The sequence below is a fragment of the Odocoileus virginianus genome, chromosome 6 (assembly GCF_023699985.2).
Source record: "Odocoileus virginianus isolate 20LAN1187 ecotype Illinois chromosome 6, Ovbor_1.2, whole genome shotgun sequence".
Classification (NCBI taxonomy): Eukaryota; Metazoa; Chordata; class Mammalia; order Artiodactyla; family Cervidae; genus Odocoileus; species Odocoileus virginianus.
The window spans coordinates 55,714,774-55,742,056 of NC_069679.1; the positions used below are offsets into that span (position 1 = coordinate 55,714,774).

The 27,283-nt window shown below is 42.0% G+C and overlaps 1 protein-coding gene and 1 non-coding gene across 2 annotated transcripts in view; one reads left to right on the forward strand and one right to left on the reverse strand.

The window, feature by feature from the left end:
* Positions 1-547: 547 nt before the first annotated feature.
* The window catches only part of ATG14 (autophagy related 14), a 40,944-nt gene continuing 14,208 nt past the window's right edge, over positions 548-27,283 (reverse strand). Inside the window, exons 4-10 of the mRNA XM_070469386.1 lie at positions 25,618-25,699; positions 20,585-20,822; positions 17,576-17,805; positions 16,269-16,386; positions 14,773-14,863; positions 14,598-14,683; positions 548-3,527 (exon numbers count right to left, since the gene is read on the reverse strand). Of these exons, the coding sequence (XP_070325487.1) occupies positions 3,221-3,527; positions 14,598-14,683; positions 14,773-14,863; positions 16,269-16,386; positions 17,576-17,805; positions 20,585-20,822; positions 25,618-25,699 (1,152 nt within the window). The 3' untranslated portion in view covers positions 548-3,220. The remainder of the gene's footprint in view (positions 3,528-14,597; positions 14,684-14,772; positions 14,864-16,268; positions 16,387-17,575; positions 17,806-20,584; positions 20,823-25,617; positions 25,700-27,283) is intronic.
* LOC139035720 (U6 spliceosomal RNA) lies at positions 9,582-9,688 on the forward strand. The gene has a single exon (XR_011488438.1). It is a non-coding gene; the product is annotated as a U6 spliceosomal RNA (small nuclear RNA).

Genomic DNA, 27,283 nt, shown 5'->3' on the forward strand with positions numbered 1-27,283 from the left:
GCACATGGCCCCCTCCACAGTAATCTAACCTGAAAGGTACGGATTTACCCACCTGGAAGAGACTACATAGTTACTCAAGCAGAACAAAACACAGAGGGGAAGGATTCTGCTGTTCTCACTGCTTGACTGATCACCTCTAACATTTCCCTTTCTCTTGTTCTGAAGAAATCTTGGGCAGATTCCATATGGGCAACCCAGAGGCGCCATCCTTCCTCCCTCCTTAAAGGGCTGTTGCAAGACATCAAAAGTCACTGTTGGTGATCCACATCAAATGATAGCTACCAAACAAAAATGCATTTTCAGAGCAAGTATGCAACTAATTTTCAAGCTTACTGAAGATAGGCCACTACTGTAATACCACTAATACTTTTTTTAAAAAGTATTAACAGGCATTTTTCATCACGTGGCAAAAAATTCTTAAAAAACAAAAAACAACCTACAGTTTGTATAAAATACTCCAGAGTTAGATCTCATTTTTGCTACCCTCAATTTATTATCAGTAGAAATGAGTAATCAGAGCTTGAAGAAGACATACATATTTGCAAAGTACTGTTAAAAGATTTATTGCAATAATACAATAAAAGTTTAGAAAACATTTATTTGTATGACTCAAACTGGTTTGGAAGTCGCAGAGCAGTGGGGAATCCCTGCAATGTGACGCCTCGAGGAGATTCTTTTAACAGCATGCCACCAGACGTTCTTCCCCATATTATCAATGCACAACTCTTTACATGAATTCTGTCCACTCCCCAATGTTGACACTGTTCTCCCCCTGAACTTACAGATGTGCAAAACTTTTCTTTGTTACACCCCATTACAAAAACAGTCTTTAACAGACCATTTAAAGCAGCCTATGTGGTGCCTGTGAGTTTTTCTAGTATTACCTTGTTTCAACAAATCATTTTACTATGGAAAACATGACCAAGTTCTATGGCTTTTTCTGTTTAGGAAAAAAAAAATATCAGCTTCAATTTTTTAAAAAGCTGTTTACATATGGTTCTGGCACCTCCATGAGAAATTTTAATGAGCAGCAAAGAGAGTAGAAAAAACAAACAGTGGTTGAAATGTATATTTAAGAATATTTACAGGGTGGATCCAGTGCAAAATAATGAAAACCAAAATATCTCAGCAGTGTTAAGCCAGTATGTTGGTGTTCAAAACCATTAAAGGTTTGACCATTTAACCCTAAGTAAAGTGCCTCTATTTGATATTAACAACAACAAAACATACCCTATCAATCCCTACATTTCCCATATCCATGTTAAGTTTTGTTGAATTACTCTAGTTTGTGGTATCTTCTTCATAAGAAGATTACTTGAGAAGAGCCGTGACTGCTGTGCATTTTTTCAGCTAAAGTTGTTTTCTACCCCCAAGCCCCAAATCCCAGTGTTCCAAGACTAAGCTCTTTGAGGGTCTGAATGCCTAGACAACTCTCATCTCGTGAGATTTTAAGTTCATTTGGTATTTGTTCAAGTCTACCGCAGCCACCCTCTATGAACTACTCTTTAGACATGGATGGGGCGATGCAACCCAGCAATCACAAAGGCCAGCACTTAAAACCCGTACTGGCTGTAATAAGAACCCACAAGGGGAAAAGCCTGTTTCCTCCCTCAGTGGAAAATTCATAAAGTCAGGGAACTCAGGGTTCCTGGGTAGGAATAAACATTCTTCTCTGCAATTCTACCCCAAACTCTACCAAACACTAAGTATACCAAATAGCAAGAGCTATATATAGCACCTCAGATTTGGAGGCAAAATATCAACTATAATCATTACAACGAGAAAAGAAGCTAGGGTGGAACAAACCTCCAAGTGATTTATGAGGTACTATCATGCCAGTCACACTAACAAGATATGGTGATAATGCCTGCTAGGAATTTTTCATAGGATTTCATTTGTAGTTGTTACATAGGATTTTTTTTTGTAGTTATTAAAAATAAAAAACTACTTACATATTTGTACATAATGCCTCTCCACGGTTTTCTTATGAGATTGTCACTAAGAGAAGGACAAGACACATTAGCTGAAAATGATCTCTTGGTGAGAGAAAATTCTTTCCATCAGAGCTTCTCCAGGATAGAGAAGAGCAGTATTAGCCATAATGATGTGCTCTGCATTTCAGAGCAAAGGTAGTGTCCTTAGAGCAACAAAGACCGATGAAACAAACAAGCAGGGTGCTTTTCCCTGGAGAAACCTGCTACTTACTAAAGCCCTTAGGAAGAAACCAGACAGCAGAAGAATGACCAGACGCCACTTCAGTGGCTTTTAACCTGTGCCCAGGCAGGCATTTGGCTTCCATAAGGGAACAACCTTAATGACTTAACTTTTTACCCACGGAAAATAGTTCAATTTCAAAATGCACACAGGGTGGGTGGTAAGAATTCAGTCTAGGTAAGAATGAACTTAATTTCCCTCAAAACACAAGAAAACAGTTCTTAAATCTCTAGGACAGTATTGCAGCCAGCATTTCTTCTCTTCATGGATATAGGTCCTAAAGAAAAAAAGACCTTGGTTTCTTTGGTGTGTGGGGAGAAAGAAAACAGGAATGTCCGACAGGCCACAACGGAGCAGCACAAGTGAAATCAGTTTTAAACTACCTCTCTCCCTCCAAAAACAAAAACAAGACTAAACCAAAAAAACCCACGCTTTTAAAACGAAACAAAAATCCTTGACCTAAAAACCGAACATGACCAAATTATAAAGAAACCATGTGTTTCAAATTGCCTGCCGATTCTCTGTACGAAATATTAATGGCATAAAAATGAACCCATATTAAACAGTTTTCATCTTTCAAGTCCTAATCATCAAGAATCACTTCCTTGTGATTCAATCTCTGGAACAAAGTGTTTAGCAACAGTCTTAGCATCACAAGGACCAACATGTCAGCCGTGTCTGTGGGATCCATGGCCTGTCCTCAGAGGCAGCTCCCTGCATTTCTGCCTCAATAAAACTGACCAAGCAGGGCCTTCCTCCACCAGGACTAGTCTGGGAGAAGGACCTGTGACCCCTCTGTTCTGTTAATTATCATATGCAAGTCGGTCATCACCACTGCCCAGCTGACCAAGAGAAATGCTAGACTCCCTGCTTTAAAATACAAAAAACCCCAACAGCTTAACCTCTTTTTGTTCCAGGCACTATCTTAGCTAAACATGTAATGTTTACTAGAGAGTGGAAGAAGCGCTTTCTCCAGGCTGTAGTGGCGCCTCTTGGTCACTGCCCGTTAACGGTGTCCAGTGTAAGCTTTAAACCAGGAGGTGACGGAGGCCGCGGCCGACGAGATCATCCCACCAGCACTGCTGCTCGCGATGGGCGGGGACGCCTGGCTGCTCTGGCTCTGGGAGACTTCCACGGGCTGGGATGGGATGTCACAGAAGCGGGGGCTTGGCAGGTTCTCCCAGTCCGTGCCCAGGTCAGTTTCCTCGTCACTTACGTGCTCATCTCCACTCTCATCTGATTCTCCAGCGACTCCGGGATCCACAAATTCCATGGACTCCTCCAGATCCGCTCGCACTTCAAAGGGCCCCGACCTGCGGGCAGACAGTGGGACAAGCACCACTCTCAGACGGAAGACCTGGTGGGGCGCGGGGGACCAGTGCCACTGCCACACCCTCCACTGGCCTGGAATTGAGTGCTTCTTTACCTAAGTAAGGGGCTTCCCAGGCGGCTCAGTGGTAAGGACTGTGCCCGCAGACTTGGGTTTAATCCCTGGGTCAGGAAGATCCCCTGGAGTAGGAAATGGCAACCCACTCCAGTATTCCTGCTTGGAAAATTCCATGGACAGAGAAGCCTGGCCGGCTACAGCCCAGGGCAGTCGCAAAGAGTTGGATGCGACTGAGCATGCATCAGTTACCTAAATGATGACGGCCGTCCAAGTAATGAATAAAACCACCACATGACACCTTCCCTCAATTCGACCTACTTGTGAAGACCCTGAATGGAAAAAGCCCATCCACTGAGACACGGCATGCTTGTCCAACATGTGATTTCCTGTTTCAAACAACTGCTGTATCTATGCATTCCAATGAGAGAATTCTAACAGTCAGCTGAGGTATACGCTGGTAATTAGTGGAACAACAGAACTGTACAGGTGTTCTCTGCCTTATGTAAGCTCCCAGTTACTGAACTCCTAACACTCACAGGGGCTAAATGATAAGAGTTGTATGCATGTTAACAATGCTTCCTTGGATTTATGTCAACAGCAAGCTCTTGCACACATTTTAAGATATCATTACATAATTTTCCAGGGATGCATTTATAGCATTGAACGAGATACAACTATTCAGAATATATTCATCTGGAATAGTGTGTATTTCTGTACTATATTTCAAGAGAAAGCTATTTTTATTTCCCAAAGGTCCCCAATGACATCATCACCTCCAAACCAGGCCTCACTGCCTGTGATGGTTCCTCAGTGCCACCATGGAACCCTTGTCAACAAATTCCACACAGCCTCTGCTCCTTCTCCTTGCCCTCTTCCCAGCTCCTGCCTTGGGGGAGCCAGGCTGCGTCTCCTTCAGGGGGGCAGTCAGCCTGCCCACTGCCCCTCTGGGGGATTTCCCTGCAGCCAGTTACAGGATGGGACCAGTCACGCCAGCAGCCCTTCTCTATCCCCTGTGGTCCCCAAGATAAGGACCAAAGCCTTGTTCACTGAAGAATTTCATTGACAGTGAATTAGGGGAAAACAACAGACGTTAGCAAAAGTAATGGAGACGTGAGAAAAAAGAATTGTAGAGCCTGTCATTTTATTTCATAGTCCAAAATTCTTCGCACCCTTTGGAATGCTAAAACCCTAGCACTAGCCTCCAGTGTGCCTCATCAGACCTGTACCTTCTGACTCACTTTTTTCAGGGTCAGGCAACCTTCATTCTTTCAAGACAACCACGGTTCCCGGCTAGAACACAGCCAACAGTAACAGCTAACATTTCTGTCCAGGTCTGGGGGCTTTACAAGTATTAATTAAATCGGAAGAGGCACTGCAGGGCTCCCTGCTGGTCTGCAGTAAGTAATTTACTTTTCAAAGAGCCACTCAGACCAGGGGCTCCCGGGCTGGCCAGGCCTCCATCCTGCCCAGCAGCCCTCACTGTGCAAGAGGTAAAGGCAGGAAGGACTGAGGGACGGCTCTCCCCAGCAGTCTCTCCACCTCCTGACCACGGCACCAGCACGTTAACTCTCAGTATCTCCTGTCTGGTTCCTGAAAAGGTTCTCCTTACAGTTCAGTCTGTCCCCCTTCTCTTTGTCTTTTCTCAGACAGGTCTACCCCAGAGATGTTTTTTCAGATTCTTGTCCTCCCAGCTCCAATCACAAATATCCTCCAGCCTGCCAGAGCTCTCCAACTGAGGGCTGCTAAACTCTCACACTCATCTTCTCCGATGTCTGAGCCCACCAGTCTCAAAATACAGGCCAGCAGGGACTCTCCCCTCCTCCCTCACGCTCCTGCCTGCCATGACCAAATAAGCCCCCCTCTCCACCTCCTGGTCCCCCCGGCTCTGGTCCTCTCTACACCGCACCCCACCTCTTGGTCAGCGTCCATCTCCGCTCCGCCTCTCTTCCCCCCCTCGCTTACTGAGAGCTACCCCGCTCCTCTCCTCATGGCAGCTGCCCACCAAGAACACAATTTAAGCGCCTCTGCCACGAAGAGGGCCTCAGCCTTAGTCCCTGTTTTCCTGAACACGGAAGTCTTGGATTCTGTTCTGTCCAGGGCCCTCAGCACCTACTGCCAGGTTTCATCTCCCAACGCCCCTGGGACCCCTCACAGACCCTGGCCAGCTCTCCACAGCAGTCACTTCCTTCCAGCCAGCCCAAGAGGCACAACCTGTTTTCTATTCCTCTCTGATGCTGCCAGATCTGCTCTTGGGGTCCTTCTTGGCATGAGACTGCCATCACCCGCAGACCTTCTCTTTAAGGGTTTTCCCAAGGAAACAGGCAGGAGTGATGCAAGGTAGGGAAAATGACACTTCCTCTAGGCAGAGCTCCCTGATGGAAGCCACCTGGACTCGTTTTCTGCTCAGAATTCCACAAAGCAGAGTCCAGCTGGCCTGAAGAAGGTGCCGAATTAAGTACTTCTAATGAAAAATAAGCACGTAAGATGATTCCCAAAGTGACAAGTCAGAACAATTTTAGTTCCGACGAGTAACCTACATCTCTGAGAACCTGCAAGAGCAGAAGACACTTCTCCACTGAGCTACTCTCCCATCACTTCTAGCTTAGAGATGATCTGCCCAGCACACCCCAAGCCACACACACATCAACACAGAATTAACTAGCAGAATTAAGTCTTTTCACTTAATGTCTTTGGGAATAAAGATTATAAAATCATTCCTTTAGTTTTTAGTTTAGCTGAATAACTGATATTCTTTTATTCAAGACTCTGAAGTTAAGAGTACTCATTTTTCATGATTCTGTAGGGAGTTAACTCTTATCGACTAAGGGAACAATCTTTTGGCTTTCAGGAAGCCATCTCTTTTGGCTTTTAGGAAGTCTCTTCGCAAAATATTTCAAAATTATTATCCGATAGAATATACCAACCTCAAGAGTGAACCCTAAAGTAAGCTATAAACTTTGGATAAAAATGATGTGTTAAATATGGTAAAGGCTGGATCAGATAGGAAAAAAAAAACAAAAAAAAAACCCAGATAACAAAATCCAGGGGGAAATTCTGATGAGGGTAACTGCATGGTCTCAAAATGTCTCCTAAATGTTTGCTTATTAGTTGCAAGGAAGGAAAACTATGGGAAGTGTAAAAAGGAGAAGCTGGAGGGCATCTTGACCAGGTGATCACATTAACATCACCAGTGAGGGGCAGATGGCCACAGTGGGCCTTGGATGTGACGGCCAGCAGACATTCACCTAGGAGGCACTCTGGCCTGCAGTATACACCTGATCCACGGTTCAAGGAAACAGCAAACTCAGAATAAAATATCTATTTAAAAACAAACAAACGAACGGTAATGTCATGAAAAACAAAGTAGACTGTGGTAACTTTTCCAGATTTAAAGGGTAAAAGAGATAACAGCACTGAACACAACATCCAACTTAAGACTGGATCCTATACTCAGGGGTGGTGCTATCAAGGACATTATCTGGTCCAGACAAAATGTGCATCTGGGCACTAGAGTACTGTATCAGTTAGATTTGTTGATGTTGATAACATGGTAAAATAAAAAAAAAAAGGTGAATCTGGGTAAAGGGTCTAAGTATTTCTGTCCTTTTTTGGGGGGTATTAGTTCTAAAAGGCCTTGTAGGTCTTCATAGAACCATTCAACTTCAGCTTCTTCAGCGTTACTGGTTGGGGCATAGGCTTGGATTACCATGATATTGAATGGTTTGCCTTGGAAATGAACAGAGATCATTCTGTCATTTTTGAGATTGCATCCAAGTACTGCATTTCGGACTCTTTTGTTGACCATGATGGCTATGCCATTTCTTCTAAGGGATTCCTGCCCACAGTAGTAGATATAATGGTCATCTGAGTTAAATTCACCCATTCCAGTCCATTTTAGTTCGCTGATTCCTAGAATGTTGACATTCACTCTTGCCATCTCCTGTTTGACCACTTCCAATTTGCCTTGATTCATGGACCTAACATTCCAGGTTCCTATGCAATATTGCTCTTTACAGCATTGGACCTTTTCATTACAGGGGACTGGAATGCAAAAGTAGGAAGTCAAGAAACACCTGAAGTAACAGGTAAATTTGGCCTTGGAGTACGGAATGAAGCAGGGCAAAGGCTAATAGAGTTTTGCCAAGAGAATGCACTGGTCATAGCAAACACCCTCTTCTAACAACACAAGAGAAGACTCTACACATGGACATCACCAGATGGTCAACATTGAAATCAGATTGATTACACTCTTTGCAGCCAAAGATGGAGATGCTCTATACAGTCAGCAAAAACAAGACCAGGAGCTGACTGTGGCTCAGATCATGAACTCCTTATTGCCAAATTCAGACTTAAACTGAAGAAAGTAGGGAAAACCACTAGACCATTCAGGTATGACTTAAATCAAATCCCTTATGACTATACAGTGGAAGTGAGAAATAGATTTAAGGGACTAGATCTGATAGACAGAGTGCCTGATGAACTATGGAGAGAGGTTCGTGACATTGTATAGGAGACAGGGATCAAGACCATTCCCATGGAAAAGAAATGCAAAAAGGCAAAATGGTTGTCTGAGGAAGCCTTACAAATAGCTGTGAAAAGAAGAGAAGCAAAAAGCAAAGGAGAAAAGGAAAGATATTCCCATTTGAATGCAGAGTTCCAAAGAATAGCCAGGAGAGATAAAAAAGCCTTCCTCAGTGATCAATGCAAAGAAACAGAGGAAAGCAACGGAATGGGAAAGAAACTAGAGATCTCTTCAAGAAAATCAGAGATACCAAGGGAACATTTCATGCAAAGATGGGTTCAATAAAGGACAGAAATGGTATGGACCTAACAGAAGCAGAAGATATTAAGAAGAGGTGGCAAGAATACACAGAAGAACTGTACAAAAAAGATCTTCATGATCCAGATAATCACAATGGTGTTATCACTCACCTAGAGCCAGACATCCTGGAATGTGAAGTCAAGTGGGCCTTAGAAAGCATCACTATGAACAAAGCTAGTGGATGTGATGGAATTCCAGTTGAGCTATTTCAAATCCTGAAAGATGATGCTGTGAAAGTGCTGCACGCAATATGCCAGCAAATTTGGAAAACTTGGCAGTGGCCTCAGGACTGGAAAAGGTCAGTTTTCATTCCAATCCCAAAGAAAGGCAATCCCAAAGAATGCTCAAACTACTGCACAATTGCACTCATCTCACATGCTAGTAAAGTAATGCTCAAAATTCTCCAAGCCAGGCTTTAGCAATACATGAACCATGAACTTCCAGATGTTCAAGCTGGTTTTAGAAAAGGCAGAGGAACCAGAGATCAAATTGCCAACATTTGCTGGATCATCAAAAAAGCAAGAGTTCCAGAAAAACATCTATTTCTGCTTTATTGACTATGCCAAAGCCTTTGACTATGTGGATCACAATAAACTGTGGAAAATTCTGAAAGAGATGGGAATACCAGACCATCTGACCTGCCTCTTGAGAAAGCTATATGCAGGTCAGGAAGCAACAGTTAAAACTGGACATGGAAAAACAGACTGGTTCCAAATAGGAAAAGGAGTACGTCAAGGCTGTATATTGTCACCCTGCTTATTTAACTTATATGCAGAGTACAGCATGAGAAACGCTGGGCTAGATGAAGCACAAGCTGGAATCAAGATTGTCGGGAGAAATATCAATAATCTCAGATATGCAGATGACACCACCCTTATGGAAGAAAGTGAAGAGGAACTAAAAAGCCTCTTGATGAAACTGAAAAAGGAGAGTGAAAAAATTGGCTTAAAGCTCAACATTCAGAAAACCAAGATCATGGCATCTGGTCCCATCACTTCATGGGAAATAGATGGGGAAACAGTGGAAACAGTGGCTGACTTTATTTTCGGGGGCTCCAAAATCACTGCAGATGGTGACTGCAGCCATGAAATTAAAAGATGCTTACTCCTTGCAAGTAAAGTTATGACCACCGTAGATAGCATATTAAAAAGCAGACGTGTGCTCGCTTCGGCAGCACATATACTAAAATTGGAACGATACAGAGAAGATTAGCATGGACCCTGTGCAAGGATGACATGCAAATTCGTGAAGCGTTCCATATTTTTAAAATACAGCAGGATCCTCTATGACCCACATCCCAGAATATTAGAAACAAAAGCAAAAATAAACAAATGGGACCTAATGTAACTTAAAAGCTTTTGCACAACAAAGGAAACTATAAGCAAGGTGAAAAGATAGCCCTCAGATTGGGAGAAAATAATAGCAAACGAAGCAACAGACAAAGGATTAATCTAAAAAATATACAAGCAACTTCTCCAGCTCAACTCCAGAAAAATAAATGACCCAATCAAAAAATGGGCCAAAGAACTAAACAGACATTTCTCCAAGGAAGACATACAGATGGCTAAAAAACACATGAAAAGATGCTCAACATCACTCATTATCAGAGAAATGCAAATCAAAACCACAATGAGGTACCATTACACGCCAGTCAGGATGGCTGCTATCCAAAAGTCTACAAGCAATAAATGCTGGAGAGGGTGTGGAGAAAAGGGAACCCTCTTACACTGTTGGTGGGAATGCAAACTAGTACAGCCGCTATGGAAAACAGTGTGGAGATTTTTTAAAAAACTGGAAATAGAACTGCCATATGACCCAGCAATCCCACTTCTGGGCATACACACCGAGGAAATCAGATCTGAAAGAGACACGTGCACCCCAATGTTCATCGCAGCACTATTTATAATAGCCAGGACATGGAAGCAACCTAGATGCCCATCAGCAGACGAGTGGATAAGGAAACTGTGGTACATATACACCATGGAATATTACTCAGCCATTAAAAAGAATTCATTTGAATCAGTTCTAATGAGATGGATGAAACTGGAGCCCATTATACAGAGTGAAGTAAGCCAGAAAGATAAAGACCATTACAGTATACTAACAGATACATATGGAATTTAGAAAGATGGTAACGATAACCCTATATGCAAAACAGAAAAAGAGACACAGATGTATAGAACAGACTTTTGGACTCTGTGGGAGAAGGCGAGGGTGGGATGTTTCAAGAGAACAGCATCGAAACATGTATATTATCTAGGGTGAAACAGATCACCAGCCCAGGTTGGATGCATGAGACAAGTGCTCGGACCTGGTGCACTGGGAAGACCCAGAGGGATCGGGTGGAGAGGGAGGTGGGAGGGGGGATCGGGATGGGGAATACATGCATATCCATGGCTGATTCATGTCAATGTATGACAAAAACCACCACAATATTGTAAAAAAAAAAAAAAAATTTAATAATAAAAAAAATAAAAAGCAGACGTTACTTTGCCAACAAAACTCCGTCTAGTTCAAGGCTATGGTTTTTCCAGTGGTCATGTATGGATGGATGTGAGAGTTGGACTGTTAAGAAAGCTGAGCGCCGAAGAATTGATGCTTTTGAACTGTGGTGTTGGAGAAGCCTCTTGAGAGTCCCTTGGACTGCAAGGAGATCCAACTAGTCCTTCCTAAAGCAGATCAGTCCTGGGTGTTCGTTGGAAGGACTCATGCTGAAGCTGAAACTCCAATACTTTGGCCATCTCATGCGAAGAGTTGACTCATTAGAAAAAACCCTGATGCTAGGAGGGATTGGAGGCAGAAGGGGACGACAGAGGATGAGATGGCTGGATGGCATCACCAACTCAATAGACATGTGTTTGAGTAAACTCCAGGAGTCTGTGATGGACAGGGAGGTCTGGCGTGCTGTGATTCATGGGGTCACAAGGAGTTGGACACAACTGAGTGACTGAACTGAACTGATTTCTGCCCTATTTTTGTTTTATTGCTATTTTTCTGTAAATTTATTTCAAAGAAGTTTATTTTGGGCTCAGGATGGGATCCTCAGTTCAGCTAGTCTTAATGGAAGCAGGCAGAAGCCAGGTTCTTGCAACAACCTCTCTGAAGTCTTAATTCCAACTGAGGCAGGTGTGAAAGGGGACCTGACTCGTGAAGCTCACTTCCAGCCCTTCTGGTTTACAGACACGAGTTCAACAACCTGGCTGTGCGTGTGTACTCCAGTCAGACCCAGCCCTCAGAATGGAGGGCAGCCCAGAGAAAGCTTCACACTCACCAAGGGAATCTGCCCTAGAAGAAAGGTGTTTGTTTTCCAGCAACACTGCGTATTGTCAAGCCTTTCCAGTTTTGCTAAACTTATGGCTGAAAACTACGGACAGAAAGCTATTTAGAACAGTAATTCTTTACTCTTGATTGAGGCTGAAGATTTTTTCATCTGACTACCACTTGCACTTCTGTGTGAAATTCCCGCCTAAATCCTTTGTCTATTTTTCCATGAGGTTCATTTGTCTTTTACTGATTTGAAAGATTTCTTTAGTCTAGATTTTAATCTGCTGCCTATTATAAGGGTTACAAAACACACCTGCTGCTTGTCTTTTAACTTTGTTATGGTGTCTTTTACCAGAGACATTTAGTTTTGACACAGTAAAATGTGTAACTCCTTTCCTTTATGGTTTTTGGTTTTTTTGGGTTGCTTGTGAATTCCCTCCCCACATTGTCTGTCCTCCTAGTTCCTTTATAGGTTGTTTTGTTTTTTTTTTTTAATAAAGTAATAAGGTCTTTTATGTCATTTGGAATTTATTTTTACACATGGAATGCAGTATGATTCCAACTTTTCCCCCAGAGAAATACCCAACTGGCCCACCACCACCAAGCTGCTGTTGTTATCCAATTCAACATGGCACCCTATCATCTATGATGTTCCTACACACACACACGTGGACACACACATATGGACACACGCACACACATGGGCACACGCATGTGCCTGTTTCTGGACTCTTCCTTTAAGTGTTCCACCTACCTGCATGCTGAGGGAATAAAGGTTTTAATTACCTTCATGCTATGTTTTAAAGGAGCCAAGCCCATCCCTTGTTCTTTTTTCAAAATTTCCTTTCAGACTGTGCTTCTAGCTGAACCTTGGAAATCAACTTAAGTTCCATGACAGATCTGTTGAAATTTCCGATCAGGTTTCCTTCTGGGCAGAAATGGCATTCTTACCACACAGAGCCTTCCCTTCCCAGGCAAGGCTCAGGGCCTTCACAGCCTTGGGCTTACTTTCCTTCAGTTCAATGCCTCATACAGCTGCCTGGCAGACATTCTAGAAATATATGTTGAATAATTTTCGTATTTTCTTTATATAGACTTGCAAGTATTTGGTAAGGATTATTCTTAGATAATTTATATTTTTTGTTGCCACAACAGAAAGGACCTTTTAACTGTTACATTTTCTAACTAGTTGCTGTTCCCATATAAGAAAGCAATTGCTCTTTCTATGGTGAACTTGTAGCTAGTCACCACTGATCAATCAATTCCAACAGTTTCTTAGTTCTCCTGGATAACCAGTTTGATAATCATACCACCTACATTGTCACCTTCTTCCCAATATAAAGACACCTTCTTTGTAAAAATGTTTTGCCTTGGCCAGGCCTCCAGAGCAGTAACACATTAGTGATAGTAGGCATTCTTGGCCTTTTCTGACTATAAGGGGAAGACTCTATTAAACATTTACCTAAGTAACATGTCAGTAAGTATACTAGTTTTTTGATGTAGGTTTGTAGTAAATATCCTTTATTAATAACCTATTTTAAAATTTTTAATAGTTTTTTTAAAATTATTATTGAGAACTGAATTTTATTCATTGCCTTTTTCCTATCTATCATGTCAATCTTACACAGGTCAAGCAGTTGGCCCACTGTCCATATATGTTGGCTCAATAAATATTAGCAGTTATTACCAAAGATAAATTTCCTCATGTGGAATCCTTTACAAATAATGTACAGAGAAGACAGCAGCAAACTCACAAAAATAGGCATCAACCACTAAAAATGGGATGGCTACCTTAACAGGTTCCTATGGCCTGTGAACTAATACATGTGATTTGGGTTGAGGCAAATAACCTCCCTATAAAACGATATAAAATTCTAGGTGTAGGTGCAGTTCCCTAGAGAGATTTCACAGCTTTCTCCAGAAGGCTCTATGTCCCAGAAAAGTTAAGCACTGTTTTAGGTGGGGGGAGAGTTGAGAAGACACACAAGACAAGATTAAGAGCAGATGACCAAGGTTAGGCTCGCTGCACTTTGGAGGGAGCCAGGCACCCTGGTCAGTGGGGAGGGGCGGGGGTGGGGGTGGGGTTTCCCCTAGAGCCATGGCTCCAGTCTCAAAGAAAATGAATGATGGGGGAGGGAGTGCCCAAAGAACCTTCCCACCTTTTATCTTCCTTTGTTCTCTTTCAAAAGTTCAAATATATTAACCAAGTCATATCTGCAGACATGTACAGACCAACTTCTCAGAGCAAGGGGAAAAGATAAGCACCCAGAGAACGGGTGCATGGATGGTCCCAAAGATAAGTCTCATCTATCTTGTGCTTCCGTGGGCTGAGAGACTAGAAAGATCCCACAGTCCAGTCCTGATTGGTCATTTTGGTGAACTTACTCCTCTTTTTAGGATAATGGGGTTTCAAACTAGTTCATTTCATAAACTTTCTAATGCCCTTTATCTCCAGCAAATGGCAGCCAGATGGACTCAGCAACAAAAAGAAAACAGGGAGGGATTATTATAATGGGAAAGAATGAACAGGCACAAAAGAAAATGCATAAGAATTGGGGGAGACACTAGGCCGAGCTAAGGAAGAAACAGATGTGGATTCAAAGAAACAGCCTCTGGTCTTCAGAGACAGAACAAGAAGTCCCCACTCCAGGAACATATGGCTTCTATTCTGCTGTAGGTGTTAAAAAAGGTTGCCATTTATTTCCTCTTAGAAAAGATTAGGTAAGGACCACAAGGGATCAAACATGACTAACCCTTGTTTCTTTCTGCACAGGACTGTTATCTCTGTCCCATCTAGAGAGTTTGGGGCTGGGGATCAGGCCCCTGCACCCTGCTCACAGGTATAGCAACTCTACTTACAAGTCATCACAATAACACCACTTAGAGAAAAGCAACAAACACCCTTCTTACCTGCCTAAGTGTTCAGAGTTCGGACTGACCAGGTACATTAGATTCCTGAGTGTATGCAGTGGCTGTAATTGATCTAAATTTACATGCTAGAAAAAGTGGAAAAAAAAAAAGAGAGAGATTAATATTTTCAACCATGTAACAAATTAAAATTGAGCTCACGGCATATTTTCCATACCTGGGAAAAGCACAGGTAAAGAATATTTGCATTCAGTTTCTTCACTGCTCGAGTAAATTTCTGTCTGCTGAGGTTTTCTCCACAAAATTCACTGCAAAACAGATGGACAAAGAATTCTGTTAAAATGCTCATTTTAATCAGTACGCTTTACACTACAGTTAGCACAAGACACACCCCAAGTCCTCTGCCTCATAATAAACTGCACTTATCAGAAACTTTCTAGGAATGAGCTACTGCTCCCCCGGAGAGCAACTTCACTGCTTCCAGAAATTACACATGCATGTACCCTGTGACCAAGGAGCCCTACTTCTGAAAACTTACTCTGCACAAGTATCTGCACACTAATGAAACAACGAATGGACAGGATTATTCTCTGAGGTATGAGCAGGAGACGCAGCAGATTGGTAAGATCTTGGCATATTTGTACAAAGGGAAACTTTGTGACTATCCACGTTAGGCAGAGGGATGGCTAAAACCAACAGTGGCTCTACAAGGTCCCCACGGGATGATCCCCACTGCCTCATTCTCTCCCTCTCCCCGGGCTCTGCACCTGCCCTTCTCCTTGCCCAGGGATCCCCGTAGCCTGCTCCCAGCCTCCTCCAGGTTCCCACAGGATCCATACCCACCCTCTCAGATGTGGTAAACTCTTCCTTGCCCCACATTCCCACTCTTTCACCTCCTCTAATGTTCTCCCCAACCCTCATCACCAACTGACACAATGTTCATTTACTATGTGTCTCTCTGTTAAAATTAAGTACCAAATGGGCAGAGATTATATTTTCATCACCAGTGTACCCCCTCCAGGGCCTAGAACAGTGCCAAGCACACAGCAGATACTTAAAAAATCTTCATAAATAAAAACAAATTTAAAAAGCAAGGCGTAGAGCACCTTAGTTTAGCACAATACCTTTTGTGTTTAAAGGGAGGAGGTGGTGGTGGTGGTGGTAATAACATACATTAACATTTACTTGAAATGCAAGGATAACGTGGGAGGTAGGAAGATCTTAGTAGGAACTGGGTGGACTATAAACCTTTACAGTTAAATAAGAAAGTGTTACAATTTACTCAGTTCTTACACATAAGCACGCCCTCTGCGTATCCTGGTTTTCCCTTAAATTATCTTTTCCTATGAGAGAATTCTGTGGTCTTTTCAAACACGTCACATGCAATTTTAAGATAATGACACAAATTTGCACATTGGACTTGTGAAGTATTTCACGGTCAGATCTTTTCTCTTTAGAAAATCCTTCAATTCTTTTTTTTTCTTCCTTTCCTGGCTATTCATGAGGCATGTGGGATCTGACCAGGGATCTAACCCATGCCCCCTGCAGTGGAAGTGCAGAGTCTTAACCACTGGACCACCTGGAAAGTCCCAATAATACTTAAATTCTTGTCCTTCCCCAACTCCCCTCCCATTGTTTTAATTAGAATAAAGAACACAACAGGAACATGAGAGAGCCATGATAAAGATGACATCACTGCTTTCAATTACTTGCCTGTTGCACAGCTTTTTGGGAAGATTTATGTCGAGTATATGAGACAAAATGTTGACCAGCTGAGTCGCGTAGCACAATGCAGCGCTGATCGTGTAAGCAGGGTTATTATGCTCCATGTCTATAAAGTAGAAAACAGCCATACACAAAAAACTTCAATTTCAACAAAAACATTAATGAACCTGGATTTCTGGGATGTGTGGTTTTATCAATACATTACTGATGGCTAAGCTTTACTCTTTATTAATAAAAGGTCCATGGCCAGACATTAATATTATTCATAATTTTTGATGAGTGGAATATAACCTAAGCAAATGGGCCTAACCAGACCCAGCATAAATGAAATTGAAGTCTGAACTGCTTGGATAATGCATTATTTATGCAATTAATGACCAACTTAAAAGTCACCTCCTCAGAAAGGTCTCCCCTGACTACCCTACAGAGAAATAGTCCCTTCCTCTGTAGCCCCACCCCATGAAGGTGCAGTTCTGCCCATAGCCCACACTCAGTGTGTGATGCCTTTGACCATGAGTTACTTCCTTTCCTCTCCACAGACAGGCAAAGGGCTACACCTGCCTTGGTGACATTGCCTTGTGCATGACACCAGCAGCATGCCTGACAGAAAGCACTCATTAAATACTTGCTGGATAACTAACTGCATCATCTCTCTCCACCAAAGAGAAGCTAGTGGCATTTTAAAGGGTTTTTCTATGGGGTATTTTAATCTCCACTTAGGACTGGTTAAAAAAAAAAAAAGTTATTTACAAAGTTAGAAGCTATAAAAATGGGACCCAACAGGCTAAATACACTTCTTTAAATAGTGAGATCTTTTTATATAAGTAACACTTGACCCCAAAAGGTAAAATATCTAAAAAAATATTAACACATGTTTTCAGTCCATTCATCAATTAACAAAATGTGGCAGAGCCACACAAGGAATATTATTTAGTCATAAAAGGAATGAAACGTATATGCCACCGTGTGGAGGAACTCGGAAAACCACACACTAAGTGAAACACGTTGTGTGATCCCATTTCTGTGAAACAAACAGAAAGCGTCCATAGAGACAGAAAGCAGGACGGTGTCTGCCAAGGGTGGGGAAGAGGAGGGAATGGGAGTGACTGATTCGAGCCCCAAAGTTTTTGTCTGGGATGAAAAAAGTGCTTTTGATCTTGACAAAAGTGATGGCTGCACAACACTGTCAATGTACTAAGTCCCGCTCTCTGACTCTATAACGTTCATTTTGTTACAGAAATTTCACCTCAATTAAAAAAATTTATAAAAGTTTCGAACACTATCTTGCTTCTCACCAGGCCCCTGCGTGGTTTTCTTCTCTTCCACCCAGTTGTAGTAGGCTGAGTAGTCCCCGTTGTTGGGAAGGCTAATCCAAGGCCCCGTGATGCTAATGCTGGTATCCCCGTTGTGATCATCACAGACCCATCGCCCCGAGAGGTAAGTCGTCCTCCGCGCTTCAGCGAGTTTGCTCACGGTGCTGGAGGTCATGGCGCTGTCGCTCTCTGAAGACACGTCTGCAGGATCTCTACAAACCGAAGATCATACGGATGTAAAGGCACTGGATTTTAAACAGTGTGCAGTTACTTGGCAGGTACATGGAACACTGGGATGATGCATGAAAGGACAGAGATTTAATTGGAAAATACAGAGGTGAGCAAGTCCTTCCAGAGGTGAAGGACAAAGCAGCCCTGGCAGAGAAGCTCACAGCATGTGGGCATGATGGCACCATGAACAAGGGCGTCAAGTGTTAGGTTCTCAAACCATGTGATCTTAGGACCCCCTCATGTGCTTAAAAAATTCTGAGGACTCCAAAGAGCTTTTGTGTATGTGTGTTAGATCTATTAATATTTACTGTATTACAAATCTGAGAAATATTTAAATTATTAACTCACTCAAAAATAATAAATCCCATTACACATAAGTAGCATGTTTTTATGAATGAAAAACTGTATTTTTCAAAACAGGAAAATTAGCAAAGAGTGACATTATTTGCTGACCAGCTGAGTTGCAAAGCATAGCACATGACTTTTGAAAATCTCTTTAAAACCCAAGTTTTTCTGCTGTTCTTTCAAGGGGTGAAAGTGTCCCATAGTAAAAAAAAAAAACCTAGTTTCACCAACAACTCACTCAAGGGCCTTCCCTTCAGCATGCAGCAGACATGCTTTCTACAGACTTCCCACCACACTGCAGAGCAGTCTAAGGACGGGCATGCAGCGGTCAAGACTTAATTTAAATAAAATGAATAGTTTCTACTGCTTCATCAATAGTGTTCTTGATGTGTAACTGGTTGGTTTTTGCACTGCAAGGCAATCCAATGACTATTACCACAGTTTGGTGTCACTGCCTTGAAACCTGTCAAGGTGACATAGATTTTCCCACCATGGCATTTGAGCCACCAGTACAATGTCAACAGAGTGAAAAGGGAAAATAAAGTGTTAGTATTATTATGAAAATAGTTTTGACTGCACAGATGCCCTGAAAAGGCCTCAGTGACCCAGAGAGGTTCACAGACTACACCTGGAGTGCTGCTGGCCTAAAGTGTGGAAGTGGAATGAGAAGGCCCAGCAGGTACCGTGCAGGTGGCGAGAGCGCAGGGTGTTTGGGGAGCAGAGAGGTCAGCGTGGGCGTGTGTGGGAGGCACAAGGGAAGTGCCAGAAAACAGTGCTGAAAGAAGAGGTGGGAGATGCCCAGACAGGGCAGGGCCTGCCGTGCTGCTCTGGGTTTAGAACCTATCCCCTGGGCCACTGGCTCCAGTCCCTCGTCCTCTGCCACCAGCTGCACGTGAACCCAGTCCTGGCGGCCCTGCACAGGACACTGCGGCCAGTTCTAGGCCGTCCCTCTACTTCCGCCTTCCCCCACTCAAGGCAGGGTGAGAAGAAGTGGGACCGAACAAGGTATCTTATCATAGGATAACTTCAACACTGCTAGCTTAAAAAAGAATGATACATAGCAATTTACACTAACAGAAAAGATTTAAACAGTACAAGTATGGAAGAGAAAGTTTTTCTCTGAGCCTTAGTATCCTACAATCTGGAACAGTATCCTAGTCTTGTTGACCATGTGTTCTAACATAGGTATTTTGGCTCACATGTAATTTAAAAAATCTAAAATATAATCTGGCATAATGCTTCTGTTTGTCAGTTTTTTCCCCCTCAAAGGCCTGGCCAGCTGTCTTTATACCAATTTTTGGGAAAATCCAACTTTCCCCAATGATTCAGAATACCACTTCAGAACACCACTTCCAGGTCTATTTCTGAACCCTGAATTCTTCTCTATTTTGAATCTGCCTTTTTCTCTCTGTATTTGCTAACCATTACTAGTGACAAATGACTTGTTAAGTGTCAGAGAGTAGGCTGTCAAGTGAGAAGCACAATCAGACCTTCAGGCTTTGAGGAAGCTCACTCTGGCAACAGGTGAAAGGACAGACTGAAGTGGAGGCAGTGAATTCTAAGTCCTAAGGAGCAAGAGTCCACTGACGGCCCAGCGCCAGGAAAAGGTGCCAGAAAGTGAAGGCAACTGCAGAGAAGGAAAACCCTCAAGGGCAAGGGCCCGATGGTTAATCAGGAAACAAACGAAACTCACAGTGGAAGTTCCCAAATCTGTGTGATCGCCAGCATCATCTGGGGAAGTTTGAGACCTAAAACACTCTAAGAGGGACGGGGGGCTGGAGCTAGTCCTCTGGGACCTGTTTTCTCCTGAAGCTCCTCAGTTACTCTGACAGCCAGCCGGCTGAGAATGCCCACCCTGCTCGTCCCACCGGCTCCTGAGGGCGCCCGAGCACTATGGCCTGAGCCTCAACCAGCTGATCCTGAGCGAGACGGGAGGGTTACAAGGCAAAGGTGGAGTCAGCATGTCTCACCCACCAAGTAAGAGACCCAGGGGCTTTTTCTTCCATCTAGCTCATGACTTCTCTGTGAGGGAGGCGTTTATTATCCCCATCTCACAGACAAGGACATAAGACTTGAAGGCTCAAGAACTTGCCTAACAGCATGTGACTAACGAGCAGCCTGACTGGCCCTGCAGCCACATCAGAAGGTTCCGGATGAAGGGTGTGAGCCCGGCCCTCCTCTGGAAGCTCTAAGGGTCCATAAGCTTGGGCTTCACCTCTCCCAGGGCCACCACCTTTCCCCTTGACTGCCTCCCCAGCTTCGTGCAGTGTTTACTATAGACTGAAGCAGGTAAGACTTAAGTTTCATCACCAGGAAAACCCAGAATGAGGCCCAATAAACGTGCTGACGTGCTCGAAAGACACTTGATCTTTGGAAATTGGGTTTCCCTAGAGTCAAAAGACTTGCTTACTGTACCTCGCACCAGTCTTTACTTCCTCGATGGGAAAAATGACAGACGTGAGCTCTAATATGTGAGACCGCCGAAGATCTGCCAGACGCTCATAATGACTTCTTAAGTCCATGTTTTTTTTCTCTACCAGGTCACCAAGTTTGCGATTATGCCTCTGGATCTTCTCCTTCTTTTCCTGGTGCCTCTGTGCTCGAGTATAAAGTTTCTGATTCTTTTCCTTGGTTTTGAGGAGGCCTTCGGCATCTAAAATAAACAAGTCACACCCAACAATAAGCTCTGGAAACAGTTTCTGGGTACTGCATACTAACACTCCCTCACCAAGGCCTCCAAAGCATTAAATGTCTTCCTGCATTATGTCTAAATTGAAAGCAAAACCTCAATAACATTAATGAGATGATGTTCACCAAGTATGGAGACCAAGAGTTTAGTTCAAGGAGGTATTATACACAGAGCAAAATGATACACCACTAAAATGATTCTGAGTCTCCATCTGTAATCAACATTAGTAAGCATCACTCAAGACTATCAAGTTCAAGTTAGGGAAGCTGGATTGTGTTTGGAGTTTAGCACACAAAGCACCTGACTTTCTTAAAGTAAACACTGAAGAACAGGCACGTTGGGCAGAAAAAATATCTAAGTTTGAAAAACTCACTGGAGACTGATTTTCCTTAGGAAACTATTCGGTGTGCCTTGGGCTCCATGCTGATAACCCGAGGACAACCTCACGGCCGGTGGTCATGCGACAAACAGAACAGACCACCACTCTGAAAAGTCAGAGTGGGGAGCAGCGCCCCCAGCAGGGTGGGAGTACCCACCATACACTAGCATTTTACCCACTGCAAGGGCCACCAGAGCCTGGCCACACAGCCGAGAACACAGACACTCATCCTGCCCAATACGTGCCCTTTTTATGGAGGTCCTAGGGCTTCCCAGGTAACACCGTGGTAAAGTACCCCTGCCAATGCAGGAGATGCAAGAGACACAGGTTCAATCCCAAGATTGGGAAGATTCCCTGGAGGAGGAAATGTCAACCCACTACAGTATTCTTGTCTGGAGAATCCCATGGACAGAGGAGCCTGGCAGGTTACAGTCCACGGTGTCGCAGAGAGTCAGACAAGACTGAGGACACATGAAACTGAACCTGGGTTATTTCACAGCAGGCATAAAGTTTCTTTTACACACACACACACACACACCCCTTCTTTTTCTTTGATTCATCTCTTCACCATTCCTGATCAATATGAGGCTACAGTCCATGGGGTCGCAGAGAGTCAGACAAGACTGAGGACGCATGAAACTGAACCTAGGTTATTTCACAGCAGGCATAAAGTTTCTTTTACACACACACACACACCCCCCTTCTTTTTCTTCTCTGATTCATCTCTTCACCATTCCTGATCAATATGAATGTCCCGAAGGTTAAGTCTATGGTCCATGGGGTCGCAGAGAGTCAGACAAGACTGAGGACGCATGAAACTGAACCTAGGTTATTTCACAGCAGGCATAAAGTTTCTTACACACACACACACACACACACACACACACACCCACACACCCCTTCTTTTTCTTCTCTGATTCATCTCTTCACCATTCCTGATCAATATGAATGTCCCGAAGGTTAAGTCTACGGTCCTTTCACACACTTTCCAGTAAGTTCCTTTATTTTCATGATCTCTACTGAGTTCTTTACAAGTACTCATATGTATCTATCAATATCTAGCCATGGCCTGAGCCATATGGTGGTTAGATTTTTTAAATGACATTTTCCAATGTAATACCGGAACTCCTTGAAGGTAACAGGAAATCATCACAGACACCCAACCTGCACTAGTGCATTCAGGTTAAGTCACTCTTCTCTCCATGTCATCTTCCCTGTCTGTAATCTACTCTTGATATTTTGGCAAATAACAGATCAACTCAACTCTGAAATTTCAAAAACAATCCAATTTCCCTATCTATGCCATATTATCATGCAATCATAACATGTTAAATCAAAAGATTCTGGAGAAATGTTCATCAGGAGTTACAGTTTATAATTGGTACTTTAACAATAAGATTCTTTTTTTTTTAAAAAAACACACAACAGGCTACTTCTTGAGTAGCAAACTCTTAATCTAATCTATAAACTTGAGCTTCTGGAATTCATTAACTGCCTTGAAATTGTTTGCAAAATTTTCTCAGTTTAATATAGATGGTGGCAAACAGCTTATGAACCTGGCAGGTCATCAGAGTAGAGCTACTACTCAACGTGTGAACCATGGATCTGGCCCAAACCTTTACCAAACAAAACAAGTACAGAAATAGAGAGCAAATTTAGAAAAAAAATATTTTGACATGGCTATGTGATATTACAGTGGCATCCAAGTATGTAATCACTTTTCTAGTAACTAATTTTACTGTATTTTACAAAATTATTGATGTTGGTTTATGACACATTGGAAATGAAGGAGAAAAAAAATGGTCTTTTACTATAGACAGGTTATGAACCATTGACCCCAGTCCCCACAAATGAGATTTTCATTTTCTAAGTCCAAGGCAGGGCTCAGATTCTCTCTAGAGTTTAAAAATGGTTATCAGGTGACACCAATCATCTGCTAGGGATGGAAATTACAGCTATAGAGTCCACTAGTAGAGAACCATATCTCTTGTTAATATTTTCCATGGTTGTTGCCTTCAGTATTTTGGGGCTTTGCTGTTATTGTTCAGTCACTAAGTTGTGTCCAACTCTTTTCCACCCTATGACCTGCAGCACACCAGGCTCCTCAGTCCTCCAGTATCTCCTGAGTTTGTTCAAATTCACGTCCATCAAATCAGTGATGCTACCTAACCATCTCATCCTCTGCCGCCCCCTTCTCCTTCTTCCTTCAATCTTTTCCAGCATTAGGGTCTTTTCCAATGAGCCAGCTCTTTGCATCAGGTGGTCAAAGTACTGGAGTCAGCTTCAGCATCAGTCCTTCTAATGAATATTCAGGGTTGATTTCCTTTAGGATTAACTGGTTTGATCTCCTTGCAGTCCAAGAGACTCTCAAGAGTCTTCTCTGGCACCACAATTTGAAAGCATCAACTCTTTGGCGCTCAGCTTTCTTTATGACCCAACTCTCACATCTGTATGTGACTACTGGGAAAACCACAGCTTTGACTAGATGGACCTTTAGCAACAAAGTGATGTCTCTGCTTCTTAATATGCTGTCTAGGTTTGTCATACCTTTTCTTCCAAGAAACAAGCATCTTTTAATTTCATGGCTGCAGACACTATCTGCAGTGATTTTGGAGCCGAAAAAAATTAAGTCTGACACTGTTCCACTTTTTCCCTATCTATTTGCCATGAAATGATGGGACCACATGCCATGATGTTAGTTTTTTGAATGCTGAATCTTAAGCCAGCTTTTTCACTTTCCTCTTTCACCCTCATCAAGACGTTCTTTAGTTTCTCTTCATTTTCTGCCATAAGGGTGGTATCATCTACATATCTGAGACTATTGGTATTTTTCCTGGCAATCTTGATTCCAGCTTGTGATTCATCCAGCCTGGCATTTTGCATGATGTTAAATAAGCATAGAAGTTAAATAAGCAGAGTGACAGTATACAGCCTTGCCATATTCCTTTCACAATTTTGAATCAGTCTGTTGTTCCACGTCCAGTTCTAACTGTTGCTTCTTGACCTGCATACAAGTTTCTCAGGAGACAGACAAGGTGGTCTGGTATTCCCATCTCTTTAAGAATTTCCCACAGTTTGTTGTGATCCCCACAGTCAAAGGCTTTAGTGTAGTCAATGAAGAAGTAAATGTTTTTCCACAGACAGAGGAGCCTGGCGGGCTACAGTCCACAGGGTTGCAAAGAGACACGACTTAGTGACTAAAAGGATAATTGGGGGGACAGGAGCCTATTAAAAGGAGCTGTTCAAAGTTTTAAACTTTTTCATCAGAGAAACACACAAACTCAGTCAATTCAGCAATTTCAGGAGGTTCATGGATGCCTGGTGGCAAACTCCTACTGTGAACATCCAGGGAGGAAGGGGAAGTGGGTGAACCGTGGTAAGTAATGAGTCCCTACACTGCTGCTGACCCAGAGCCTTTGGACAGTGCAAGCCAAACTCAGCACAGGAGGGGCCGGCTATAGTTCTGAGACCTCTTCATCAGGATGCCCTGTTTCTCTAGCTTATTAATCCTGTGAAACTCCACGCAGGCACTTTATTAGGACAAGTTTTTCAAAGGCAGCTCTTATACCATTACCTATCACTATTGAATACTTGCTTCTGAAAGCAATGAGTAGACAATAATGGGACTTACAAGGTATGACAGCAATCCATTTTAAACTTTATAACAGTGATCTTCATAAATACATGAACTTTTTTTTTTTCCCCCCTCAAATTTATCTTTGGCCACATGACATGTGGGATCTTAGCTCCCTGGCCAGGGTTTGAACCCCCACCCCCTACACTGGAAGCTCACTGTCTTAACCACTGGACCACCAGGGACATCCCAGCATGCACTATGTCTAAAGATACAGGATTTCTAAGAGGATTCTCTTAAAATCTGGCAACTACTTGTGATAAAATATGAAGTACACAAACATAATACAAAATTAATACAGACTAAAATATGTATAAGACTCACTGATGGAGAAAAAATCAATATTTGCTTCTGGTTGAACTAATAACTATACTTCATTACCAAGACTGACTCTGAGCTTCCTATCAGCTAAGGGAAATGGGACACATACAGTACTCAACTTTTTAAACTGAGATAAGTAGTTTATAAAGGTCATTACATTTGCACATGTGTTTATGTATACATGCACACATTTGTAAATATATATAACACAGATACATGTTTTATATACATATACTTTATATATATATATATAATATAAATTCCTTATACAAATGTTTTACAAAGAGTAAAAGGTAACCAGTTAACTTTTCCAGGCTGCTATTGCCTCTACCACCCCTTCCCCTTTCTCTCCCTAGCTGATCAATCCCATGAAATTACACAAGAGTCCTTTATCAGGGTTGGAGAGAGGTGGGAAAATTACTTACTTTTCTTCATCTCTTCATTTCCTTTACATATAGTTTGTTTCAGCTGTTCAATCCTCATCTTGCAGGACATTATTTTCCATCTCTTAAAAAAGGTATGAAACAAATATCACAAATATTGGTCTCTTACAATTAATATGATTATCTACTAGGGACACTACTTATCCTGAGGTGTATCTTAGAAAATGCAATGAAGAAAAGACCAGTATATTTATTACAGCTTTTGTAACTAGTGGATTACAAAAAAGAAAAAAAAATTTCTGGTTCAGTACAGAAGCTGCTAGGAAATTAAGAGAGAATGAGAAATTCACATAGTTCTTTTCTGTGTTAGTTAAGTACAGAGAAAAATGTTGAAGCATATTCTCTTAACCTGTCCTGTCCAATACAGAACTATCTATGTGGCTATGTTTTATGTGGCTATCTGAAAGTCAATGAGATTATGTAAAATTTTTTTTTAAATTTGGTTTTTACTCCCACTACGCACATGTCAGGTGGTACATGTCAACACCACCTATGGCTAATGCCTACCATATCGGGCAGTGCAGACAGAACATTTGTATCATCAGAGATTTCTATGGATGCACTGTTCTAAACTCTCAGTGCTGGTTACTGAGGAGACTATCAGCTGTACTATCTCACTGATACAATAAGAATATATTACTTACAGAGTAATAAAAAACTATAACAGAGCAGAAGTCTTTTTTTTTAAAGTGTATATAACTCATATAAGATTTCTGGAAAAGCCTGAAAAAATTTTATGAAACATGTAACTGCCTTTTCCCATTACCAAGGTTTAGGTACGGTTTCCCCAAAGAGAATAAAGGATATGTAACAATCTGACATACTAGTTGGTTTTTAGAAAGTATGATTTATCTATTCCATGAAGTCTCCATAAATGGGGACAACCGAAAGCTTACAACATTCAAATGTTTTTAATGTTTAACACTTGTCTAAGTAGTGTGATGGTACAAGATACAGAATACATTACAGGACTGTTCAGTGGGGAAAATGCTCCCCTCTCCAAAGTGGCATAAGAGACATCTGAGAAGAGATTCACGGGAACTGTGATCAATTTAGGAATAAACTGGCAATGATATATTTTCACTTTTAAAAGATATTAGTCTTTAAGAGCCAATATTTAAGTTTTTGATAGAAAAACTAGAAAACTTAGAAAGGAACTTAGAAAAACTGGGATGAGATTCTTTATAAATAGTCTTTTATAACTTTTTCCCATACAACATAATTTGTTTATAGAACATTCAGAACATAAGCAAAATTCACTTATAAGTATTTAAAAATTATGAATGATGCTTATTATAAAAAAAGCAAGCATCACAAAAGAGAAGAACGAGATTGTTAGCCTGACTCCTTCCCACTATTCAGGGGTAACTGTGTATCTCTTCAGACTTTCAAGAGCATATATATTTAAAACACACACACAAATGGAATCATACTTTACCGGAGTCTACTATTTGAGTTTTTTTCATTAAAAAAAAATACCTTGGATATCATTCCGTACCAGTGCATACAGACTGACCACATTCTTTTTAACAGCTATACAGTATCATAATTAGCTCATTCTGTTTGATGAATATTTAATTATATATTAATTTTACTAAGAACGATACAATCAGAATCTTTACCTGTAAATCTCTATATTCATGTGTAC